General features: G+C 34.8%; 1 protein-coding gene across 1 annotated transcript in view; it reads right to left on the bottom strand.

The window, feature by feature from the left end:
* Nucleotides 1-1115: 1115 nt before the first annotated feature.
* Nbeal1 (neurobeachin like 1) overlaps nucleotides 1116-12306 on the bottom strand; it is a 181677-nt gene continuing 170486 nt past the window's right edge. Inside the window, exons 53-55 of the mRNA XM_041658971.1 lie at nucleotides 11645-11793; nucleotides 10313-10448; nucleotides 1116-8669 (exon numbers count right to left, since the gene is read on the bottom strand). Coding sequence (XP_041514905.1) covers nucleotides 8568-8669; nucleotides 10313-10448; nucleotides 11645-11793 — 387 coding nt within the window. The 3' untranslated portion in view covers nucleotides 1116-8567. The remainder of the gene's footprint in view (nucleotides 8670-10312; nucleotides 10449-11644; nucleotides 11794-12306) is intronic.

Below are 12306 nucleotides of genomic sequence, written 5' to 3'. Positions count from 1 at the left end.
TTTAAACTGATATGATATTGTAAGTTTTATTATAATTTTAAAACATTTATCTGATGCTGGATATGGTTTTATGGATTTAACAAAAGACAGTTTTGACTAATCTTGTCACTAGCCTGGCTTTGACTGTGCACTGATTTAGGAATCTTGAGGAATTCATGTAGAAAGTTTCTAGTTCTTGTGAAGAATGTTCACTAAAATGGAGTACTGTGACCAGCTCATGGTACAAAGTTCATTTCTGTTGTGGTTCTGGATACAGAGACAAAATACCAGCAAGAAGCTGGGGCATCTGTTTTTCACACTACCTTAGCAAAAAAGGAAGGTTGAGGCAAGTGCAGAAAACTGATGCATCAAGGCTGGGCATGTAAGCTCAATTTCAGAATATCTATCAGGTTTAAAGTTCAGGATTTAACAGTTAGGTGGATACAAATGAAAAAGATGCTGCATAATAAAAACAAAAGTCAAATTTCATAATAAAAATATTATGGTTAACAAAACATGAAAACTAAAGGTGATTGCTTATTGAGAAAACTTTATAAATAAAGCCTGATGAAATAATACCAATACTCACTTGTGCAGATCATAGGGGATTATCATATAAGAAACAAATACTTCTTGGTTTTCTGTTTACTAACTACTGCATTCAATTCTTTGTCTACTCAAAGAATTGAGTAGAACAACACATTCTAGTCAAATTCCATAAACTAAGAATTACAAGTCAAATGACCAAAGTAATGTCTGCAATGGTCTGTCCTATCCCTTTAAGAGACAAGCCCTCCCCACTCTCTCCCCCATCCACGATCCATCTAGGCAAGCGGATCTTCCTACTACTTCATCTGTGAGCTTTTTCCCTCTCTCTGTAACTTCTCCACTCACCTCCTCCCTTTTCTTTCTCCTCATCCTCTTCTCCGTCCCTCTCCCCTTCCTTTCCACAACCCACCAAATGAATATCCAATCTCACTCTGCATGGCATGCCTATCTGTCTGTCTCTCACCCGACGTGGCTCTTCGTGGGACTGCCAACCACCTCTTGTGGCCCTGGCCCGCTGTCCCTCGGGGAATGGTGCTGTTTTATTTTTACCATTACAATGTCATTTTTTTATTAGATTCAAACCATTGTCATATACAAAGCTAGTTTATTACGTACAAAATAAATGTATATCCTTAAAAATATCAGAATGTAAATTTCCAAGGGATTAACCAAGTGCAAAATTTTCAACTATTTTTGATCATACTATACAGAACAAATCAAACGTTAACTAATATACATTCGTTGAAGTTCTTAAAAATATACGACAAAACAAAATACATCTTGTATACAGATTCAGAAGGATGAAAGCAGAATGAATTGTACCAGTGATTTGGTTATCAGAATGCTAATTACAGTTATTTACATCCTTAAAAAGTCTAAAACTCGCTCAACTTTGAACCACCCTTTTTGCATATAAGTACCCAATGAGTGACAGTTTGCAAGTCAATAATCCAACATAAAAAGAGGCTTATTACTATTCCTTTTGTTCATTTAATCAGTTCCAGTGAACAAATGAAAAGGGACATTTTAAGATAAATGCACGACTCCTTAAATAGTACCCAGCAGCACAATTTCTAAGGTGGTTGTGGTGGTCAGACAGACAGACAGACAGACAGACAGACACACACACACACACATACACACACACACACGAAGTGGGGGGAGATTTCATTCTATAGTCAGGGTAGCTCACAAACTTGAAGCAATCCTCCTGCTGTAGCCTATGTCAGGATTAGAGGTGCACTACCATACTCAGGTAAGAAGTATAAAAACTTGTTTTTAAACAAGTCATTTTGGATGTTCAGCTAAGCCTCCTGAACTAGTTAGTGTATATTCATGTATTCAAAAGACTGTCATCCTGTTAAAGCAGAAACGCTTCTAATTAATCTGTCCCAGAAAAACCGTCAAATTAATCAAATATCTTTTTTAATTTTGTCTTAATTTAACAATGAATTTGATAGAGAATGGCTATCTAGAGATCTGATTACTTTTTGCTATTTTTTTTTTGTCTCCAACTATACAAAAGCAATCTGATAGAGAAAGGTAAGTTTATCCTGTAAAAGAATTTAGCAGAAAGTCACATGGCTTCCTAGAAAGTTTTCTTATGTAAATTTGACTATAAGTAACAGCAACTACATATAAAATGCTTTTGGTAGTATCTATGAAGCACAGTCTTTGAGAAGTAAAAGGCAGAATAGGAAAAAGAAATGTTCAAAATGTAAAAGGTCTTCAGCAGTAAGAGTCGTTGTAAGGTGCTGGTGGCGGCTCATGCTTTTAGTTACAGTACTTGGGGGGCAGAGGCAGGTGGATCTCTGTGAGTTCAAGGCCAGGCTGGTCTACAAAGTGAGTTCCAGGAGAGTCAGACCTACACAGAGAAACCCTGTCTTGAAAAAAATATAGAGCTACTGTAATATACCATAATCTTGGAATGAGTGTAAAACTATATGCAAGTCATTAGGGATTACCTAACAAAACATTTAAACTTCCAAAATCTTTTTTCTTTAATTCCAATATAATACAAATTTATTTTCAATTAAATTTAACTACTGTTATCTTTCTGACAGAATTACTTCTGTTGAGCAAAATAATTATGTATATTCTTGAAAATCTCAGCACTTGAGAGGCAGAGGTAGATGGATCTCTGAGTTTGTGACCAACTTCGTTGACAAGGATACATCCAGGCCCGCCAAGACTACAACAGTAAGAATCTGCCCCCCCCCCCCCAAAAAAAAACAAACCGAAAAGAAAAAAAGGAACATTAAAGCGTAATTCTCAATTTGACTACACTATAAGAAAGCATGTAATTTTAATATGTCAACAGAATATATTACTTAAATAATCTTAAATAAAGTAAAGACTTACAGAGAACACCTACCTCTGCTTCCCGAGTGCTGGGATTAAAGGTGTGTACCACCAGTGCTCTGTAAGACTTCTTTTAAAAATAGTTAGTACTTTAATCAGTAAAACTTCTCAGTCTCATCTAAATCCTAACTGTCCTTAGTCTCACGTTAGATTGCTCATTTACAATAGCACTATAAAGCAGTGAAACACTTTGTAACTATTATAATTATGAATAAGTATAAATTACTAAAAAACTCACTATAAAAGCAAATACACAGCAGCAGCACTTCTTTAACAGTCACCTTTGTAACATTAATTAAATTATTTACTTTCTTTTAAAATGAAGGCTTTCTACATTGTCCAGGCTGATCTTGAACTTCCCAGCTCAGGTGATCCTTCCATCTCATCCAAGTAATTGGAACCATGTGTATGTACCACTTTGCCTAATTTTTCAAATGATGAAATTTGGCTATTCTTATGTTAATTTATGCAAGATATGTATTTTCAAGGTTAACAAGGTTTCATAGACAAAAGAATATCGAATCAGTGACTTTCAACTTGCTCTGTGCATTAGGGAAAGATATATGCCTCTGAATTTGTGTCTTTTTTGACACTAAAAGAATTATATTCATGTGTCCAAATCTTGCAATGTGTTTAAAAACCACTTCTGTGTTGTTTCAGTAAAGGTACTAGTCTAAAAAATGTGTCTAATGAATAACTATTGCCAAAAAAACTTAAGTTGATAATGTGGCTATTTTTATATAAGGTTTTTATAATAAATAAAACCACATAATTTTCATATAACCAAAAAGCAGAGATATAAATCCTATATTCTATGATGGTCACATGATTTTCAAGAGATAAAAATGTATCTACAATTTAGGCACAAATTCATTTATATACATTATATGTACATACATATATTTATAATTTTTTTTTATTTTTGAGACAGGGTTGTTCTGTAGTTTTTCTATATTTATAATTTTTGAGAGCTGGGATTGATTGAACCCGTGAAAGTCCCACATATTACTGAGGCATAGCCTACTGATGAATCCTACAGGTAGGTCTGATCTGCACCCTCAAACTAGGAACTACTCTGTGAGCTGAGGTGCTGAGTTCAGTGGTAGAACTCTATGTGTGAGGCTCTACACTGTCTCAGTGTTGGAGTAAAGAATCCCATGCCAAACCCAGGACTTCATATGAAAGTGTTCCATCACTAAGATATATCCCTAGCCTAAATCTCTCAGATGTTTATGCTCTATTAGTTCTAACTTCTAAAACCTATGAAAAAATTAAAGAATATTTCATACAGAGGCATACCTGCAAACATCACCAAAAGTATTTAGGAGGATTTACTCAATGCTTTCATAGTGGGAGAACTCTACTCATTATAACTTCAATGCTATAAGACATCTGATTCTGTTTTTCTTTTAGCACTGATTACTAATGCTTTTTATTCTTGCCTAACATGCGTGAGGCCCTGAGTTCACTCCCGAATACTGAAAAAAAAAATTTACACTTTTTGTTGAAATATTGGTGTGGAAAATATTGAGTTAGGAAATACTAATAGCAAGCAGACAATATTATTGAGGTAAATGTAAATTGTGATTTTAAATATGAAAGTCTAAGAGCTCATGATAAAATCAATGAACTTTTCAGTAATGAAAAGGAAATAGAGTGGTTCTGTCCATATGAAACAAAGACACTGCCTGGTGTTGGGAATAATCAGTGGCACAGAAAATGCTGTATTTAAATTATGTAAGTAATAAGTAATATTAAAGCCTGATAGCATTGTATTGTTGCCTAATGTCATTAGAAAAGGCACGTTGAGGAAAATTTTCAGAACAATGTTTATATGGGATCATCTAAAACAAACAAAATGCTACGTACATGACATGCACACAAATTAGGAAAAAGTACTAAGAAAGAGTATTTGCTGCCAGTGGGAAAAGAAGTTTCTGTTAGAGACAGAACACTTATATCAGGGTTTGGGTCTAGATGAAAAATGTACATATCACTCAAAAAGTGTAAAGATAGGGTTAAGAAAATAGGTTTAGCAATGTGAGAACACCTTCAGACACACATCCTAGATATAGGTATTACACATTTAATACCTTGTTCATATCCAATACAGTAAAAGTCTCATGTTTTTATTGAAAAGGAGGCAAAGATGACGTTACTTACTTCATAAACATATTTTAAAAAGAATTGACAGCTCAAAATTCAATTAAAGCTTTCCTTAGAGATATCTTTAGTAAGAATAATGTTATATTTACAGGTAAATGTCATGCCTCTATCAACACTAAGCAAAAACTGGCACTCAGTTTCACTTTCTTAGGATATTTGAAAAGAAATATAATGAAGCTAAGACTACGAGTCAATCCTCAAGTCTAAATTCTAATTTTGTGGGCACACTTACTCTTTAGTAGTATGTAGCACTCCAGTGTCAGCGCTGTGAAGAACAGTGCCATGTGTATCACAAGGAAAAAGAGAAACTTCTCCTCACACACGAGGATGTACTGTGACTAAGGGAAATTAACAGAAACTTCTTTCACAGGCAACACTGGCTAGAAAGTTAATGCTAATCTTTATTTTTGCAGTTCCTTGACTTTCATGTTCTGATTTGTTCTTTTTCTTCAATTTTACAATAACAGAATACTGACTGGGGGGAGTTATATATTACAGTGTTTTATTCTCTAAGTACATACAGCAAATTGTATAAATATGCACACACTGCCACCAACAATAGCAAAACAACTTCTGACCTCACTTTCCAAAAGAAAGAACATTATCTTAGCATAAATCTCTTATTACCTGAGATTTTAATATTCATCATTATTACTATCAAGAAACAAAAGCAGATGAAAAGTCCTGAAAAGATGAACTGACACCAACAGCAGCCAAGATGAGATACTATACTCATTAACTAAAATATCCAGCTATCAATCTATTCTAATAATTTTCCAATATACATTATGAAAGTTTCTATGGATAACAGCTACACTCCACTGTAAAAGTGCATCTTCCTAGTGATATTATCTAGTGACTTTTAATTTCATGGCTATAATGTTTACGTGAGGAATATACTAACTCAGGTAACAGCTCCACTAATTTGCTTATTTAATTAACACAAAAGTTCATATTGGCTGGGTGGTGGTAGTCACACCTTTAATCAAGAGGAAGAATCAGGCAGATCTCTGAGATCTAATACAGCCTGGTCTACAGAGTGAGTTTCAGGGCGATACAGAGAAACCCTGTATTGAAATACAAACAACGACAACAAAACAAAAAGTTCATTATTCAAGAATAGAGCTAGCATTTTCTAAACCTCAAAATAATTAAAAGGAATAATTCTCCTTTAACATCTAACATTGATTGTACATGGGTCAGACCTATATAAAACTGAGCATAGCTTCTTGTTTATGAGCCATGAAAGAGCAGCATGCGTGGATAAACTGCCAAAAGAAACCCTTACCAAGTCTTGATTTGGAGTCAGTTAGTACCTGTCTTTGTTTCTTCTGTCTCTTTCATACATGCTAGGGAGTAAACCCAGGATCTTGAACAATATAGGCAAGCATTCTACTACGGACTGATAACCAATCATTGCCTGGCAGTGGTGGCACACGCCTTTAATCCCAGTATTTGGGAGGCAGAGAGGCAGGTGGGTCTTTTTGAGTTTAAGGCCAATCTGATCTACAGAGTGAGTTCCAGGACAGTCAAAACTATACAGAGAAACCCTGTCTTGAAGAAAACGAAACAAAACAAAACAAAAACCCAAAAATAAAATATATAAATAAAAAATAAGCCCAACAATAAGAAAAAATCACCCAATCATGTTGGTTCTGACATGAACTCCCGGTCCAGTATGTGGAAACTGGGGGAGCAAAAATGAAAAGAACTGTTTCATGTACCATAATCATCTCTATTGACTCCTGACACTTCCAACAAATTCCTGAAGTCTTTCAAAAAGGAAATCATCACATTTACACAAATTCTACTTTTCTACCAGTTGATATCAATGCCATTTGAAGCTATTTTTTCCCCAATCAGACAATTATAACTTATTAAACAGTGATTTTACAGTGTTTTACTAATCCTGACCAACAACAAATCAAAATATTGTAAAATTTTCCTAAACATAGTCTTTTACACCTATATTTTTAAAAACTTATTTATGGGATTATAAAGAAAAGACCATAGGATACTGTGGTCAATAGGAGAGGGAAAATGAAAAATCAAAATTTCTTCAGGATTCAACTGAAAAGACAATCAGGTATAAGGAAATGTATGGTCAGCAGAATAAAAGAGAATATAATTTTGAAAGGCTACCATTGTAAAATCATCTGTTGTTGCCCATAAATCATTTTAAGAAAATCATGTAATAATTCTTTCCTGAAAATAGGCTCAATATATAAATTTCCATACAACTTCAGAGATTCACCAATCTTCCCAAAGTCTGTGGAATCTCAGATTGCCAATACTTGTAGTTGTAAAACTTCTCTAACCTAATAACTCAAAAGTCAATTTCACAAAAAATAAATAACAATTACTTTGAATTCCAAATTAAATCAATCAACATTTTTACTTAAAAAATTAGACATAATGTAATATTTAACAAACTGTAACAAAATAGCTATCATCCAAACAGTTGTATATAACATGCAATAAAAGATATTACTTTATCTAAATGGCTACTCTGAATTATGCAGTGTTACTCCATCTTTCACGACCTCTTAGAACATCACTGACAACTCATGATCACCAGGATAGAAAGGATTAACCACAAAGAGAGTACAGTTTTTGCTTAATAAAGACAAATTCACAAAATTTTGAATTTCACACATGTAAATTGTGCTGCAAATGTTACTAAAGGACCAGCTGACCAGGGCCACAGTCAGCATTTTTGTTTAAATATACTGTTAATGAAGTACACTCGTCAAAATTATCTCTAGTTTTTCTTTTTCCTATTCAACTTTTGTTACTTAAGAATAATAATACAATTTAGTAAATTTTTATTACTAATATATTAAAGGTAGGGAAATAAACCAATGTTTATTTCAGTATTTGTATTTAATCCAATTATATAGGCCTGCAATTTTTGAAAACTCAATTGTACAACAAATGCCTAAAAGGTTATGCTTTTAATGAAATGGTGAGTAAAAAGAAAAATGATTATCTGAAGAATACATGAAAAGCCACATCTCAACTCTCCATCATCTATGCTACTTTATCAGAAATGTCTTAAATTTTGCTACTTAGATTAAGGGAATTCAATCTAAGTATATAATATTAGAAGTTTGTTTTTTTTAAAAATTGGATTTAATGATTTAGGAATGGATTACCAAATTGAATCAAATATATTTTCTCAATTCAACTTTAGTACTGGTTAACAAAACTAGACTCACTGCTGATGAAACTTTTAAAATTGATTTAATAGAACCTACAACTTTATTTTTATTCTTTATTTACTTAATTTTTGTGGCAAGGTCTTGCTATGTAGCCCAGGCTGACCTTGAACTTAAGATCCACCTGCCTCAGCCTCTACAACTCAACCTACATCTTCACAAATATCAAACCGCCGTAATCTTTAAACGTTTTTAAAGATAAAACCCTTGACGACTTCCAGCGAGTAGAGCACAGCCAAAGTGACAGAGCAATAACTGGAGTTTGGTTTCCATCACAGGACGTGGGAATAACAATCATTTGAAATCTTGAGTATTATATTCAGTTTCTCCAGCTGAAATCTGGCTGAGTCGCTTGCTAGATCCCCACAATTTTCGAGAAAGCTGACCCGAACGCATCTGTTTAAGGTAATCCAGAGAAATGAAGATGTTAAGAAAAATGAAGATACATAAAATCAATATATGTGACACTGAATTTGTAAAGTGCAGAACAGGTTTTGTTAGCAAAATTGCTAACATTTTAAAAGATTCTTGATTAATAACTGCAGTACAAGAGACTGAACTCAAGGCCTCCTCTTGTTAGGCAAATACTCTAGAGCATGGAGCTATATCCCTTTTTTAGAAAAAGACTCACTAGGGGGCTGGAGAGATGGCTCAAGTGGTTAAGAGCATTGCCTGCTCTTCCAAAGGTCCTGAGCAACCACATGGTGGCTCATAACCATCTGTAATGAGGTCTGGTGCCCTCTTCTGGCCTGCAGATATACACACAGACAGAATAATAAATAAATTTATTAAAAAAAAAAAAAAAAAAGAAAAAGTCTCACTAGTTGCTTGGTCTGACCCCGAACTCACCCAGTAGGCAGGCAGATCTTTGCTTATGATTCTTTTACCTTAGCCTCCCAACTAGCAAGGATTACAGATGTGTACTCAGAGTTCTACGTAATCATCACACTAGCAGGGGAAAGATGGGGGCAATTCAGGAAACTATCAAGAACCTCAATGTTAAATGGAAACATGTTTAAAATGTTTTTAACTCTCTTTTTACATATTTATTTATTTTATGCAAATGGGCGTTTGGTCTACATGTGCCTGGTGCCTGTGAAGGTAAAAAGGGGTGTGAGTTTTCTTAGACCTGGAATGACAGACAGTCGTGAGGTTCTGCTGTGTGAGTGCTTGGAACTGAGCCCCAGATGCAGAGTAACAAAAGTTCTGGCCTGCTGTGACGTCTCTCTAGCCTTTTTCTGTGGTTGTTTTGACAGCAGATCTTGGTACATAGGCCTAGTTTGCCTAGAATTTACTATGTACACCAAGCTGGCCCCTAAATTGTGGTGATTCTCCTGCCTCTGTCTCCCAAGCACTGGGATTATAGGTATGTACTACTACTCAACTAAATATCTTCTCTTGAAGAAACACCTGTAGATACAATATTACATTTCTCAGGAAAAGCTAAGAGTGTCACAAAAAATGCAATGACTAGTTTAATTCTATATAATAAGTTTTCTGGGGGAATCATTAAGTTACCTGGTGTGGAGTCATTACGTTTTCTGAGGAACAAATGTCAGATCCATGAAAGACTATTAGGCAAGTAAATTTTTTGTTACAGTAAACTCACTGTGAATAAGGATATGGATATAAGATATTTGTAGTTCCCAATTTAAAAACAATGCCTTTATATAATAAATAACTCATGCTTTGTAATTATGAAATCAAATTAGTTTTACTGTTGGAACCTATATTTTATTTTTATAAGAACTTTTATGCCTCCAATCTGCATAGTCCTCTTGAGTCTTGATTTGGAGTAAAATATTTTTCTCATTCACGTAGTGATACAAAGACCAATCCATGAGCATGCTTTTAATTTTATCATAGGATAAATATACCACTTAACAACTTTATACTTTGGCTTTTTCTGAAACATCAAATTTATGTTTCAGTTTATTCATAATGGAGACTTCTGAATCAGCTAGAATGAAGGACCGAAGGAACCCACAATAGTAAGGAACCCACAATAGTAAGGGAGAATCCATGATGCTGAATTTTACCTCGGCTGGCTTGCCAACACCTACTACAATCAATTTGCCATCTTCCAAGCCTACAAGAATGTGGCTGCACTCTTTGGTTACGGAAACACAGTGGACAGGTAATCGCATGGCTAATGGAGTGATGCTCAGATTCAAACTAAAAGATAAAAACAGAAATAGTTACATGCACAGAGGATGGATACACAGAAGGGTATACACGAAGGCAACTTCGTCATCTACCTCTGCACTTCAACTTTACAGATGTACCACATCCCCAAATGTAGTTCATTTTCTCATAATTTCCCTAAGTTCATCTCCATTTCAAATCCTATTAATTCTTAAACAATACTCTTCTGATTATTCAGATCCTAGAAATTCTTAAACTCTTCTGCAAACACAACTTCTCTTTTTGCTGTTGTCTGAGATAGGGTCTTGCTATGAGGCTAGGATGACTTTGAACTCACAGTCCTCCTGAACGTGCTACCTTAACTGGCAACTTCTAAAGAGTCTTAAACCCTTCAAGGTCAATTATTATAAACACCACAATACCAAGAATTTAAGTTCTTTCATTAAATGCTTTTATCTGTAATTAGAAGGTGAATAAAAAGTCCCAAAGAAAGTACATGTGTGTGATATTTGAGGTTAATAAAACAGGTCTTTTTTGCTTTGTCTAATATTCCATTACAATAAATGCCTTCAGTTATTTAAAGATTAGAAAGTGGAGAACCCAATGACTTAGGTATATTTATATATGCGTGTGTGTGTTGTGTGTGTGTATGTGTGTAATTAAAACTAAAGGAGTCCATTGGTTTTTCTAATTTGCAAATCTTCTTGTTAGAAGACTCTTAAAATCAGGATGAGAGAGAGAGAAAAAAAGCAAAGCTATCATTGGAAAAGGGACTGAGTCCCAAATGCTGATATTGTAAGTATATTCCAGCATGCTCAGAACACTTGATGCAAATGTGTGCAAGGCTGGTACACATATGAAGCTCAGAGGACAACCTCAGGTGTCTGTTCTCACCTTCTATCTTTTATGAGACAAGGTCACTGTGCTAATTTCAATGTAACTGACCCCCATAAGGGCGTGGCACTATTAGGAGGTGTGGCGTTGTTGAAGTGGGTATGACCTTATTGGAGGAGTGTGTGTCACTGTGGGGGTGGGCTTTGAGGTTTCCTATGCTCAGGAACCACCCAGTGTCTCAGCTGAATCCCTGTTGCCTACAAGATGTAGGACTCTCAGCTACTTTTCCAGCACATCTGCCTGCATACCACCATGCTCCCTACTGAACCTCTGAACTGTAAGTTGCTACCTCTTCTTCAGACAGTTTGAACATTTTAATTTAATTTACTTACCTGTGAAGCTCTCTTATAGACAAGAGCCCTTGTACGCTGCCAGTGATTACATGCTCCCCAATGATGCACATGTCTGATATTTGTTCATTCAGGACTTGAGACCCCAGATACTTTCCATTTACAGAAAACACATGTAACATGTTCTTATCCTATAAAGAAACAGGAAAGTTTAGGGAACTTGCATAAAAGTTGAGTTTTCATATTGTCAATTAAAATATAACAAATCAGAAAGATTTCTGGAATAAAAACATGACTGTATTCAAAGAAAAAGTATACAGAAAATTATCAGATTGACTTTAAATCATTATTGCCATGGAAACAACTATGCGTTAAATCGAAGAGTTAAAATATTCCAGTTCAAAAATATTTCACATTCCTAAAAAGATGTTCCTTATATTTAAAAGCTTTACTATTAGAAGGAAATGAATATATGGAGATCCAGTTTATTTCTACACTGTCTTACCTACAAAAGAAATGTTGGCTATCACTGCTACTTGAAGTTCATGATATACCTAATACTACCACTGGCACTGGTGGCACACATCTTTAATCCCAGCACTCAGGAAGCAGAGGCAGGTGGATCTCTTAGTTTGAGCTAGCCTGGTCTAGAGAGTGAGTTTCAGGACAGCCAGTGTGAAACAAAGAAACTCTTGTCTTTTTTT

The sequence above is a fragment of the Microtus oregoni genome, unplaced genomic scaffold (genome assembly GCF_018167655.1).
Source record: "Microtus oregoni isolate MIOR12 unplaced genomic scaffold, Mior012 000010F_ref0000083, whole genome shotgun sequence".
NCBI classification, from domain to species: Eukaryota; Metazoa; Chordata; class Mammalia; order Rodentia; family Cricetidae; genus Microtus; species Microtus oregoni.
The sequence above is the reverse complement of the archived record's forward strand: the minus strand, read 5'-3'. Positions and strand labels throughout refer to the sequence as shown.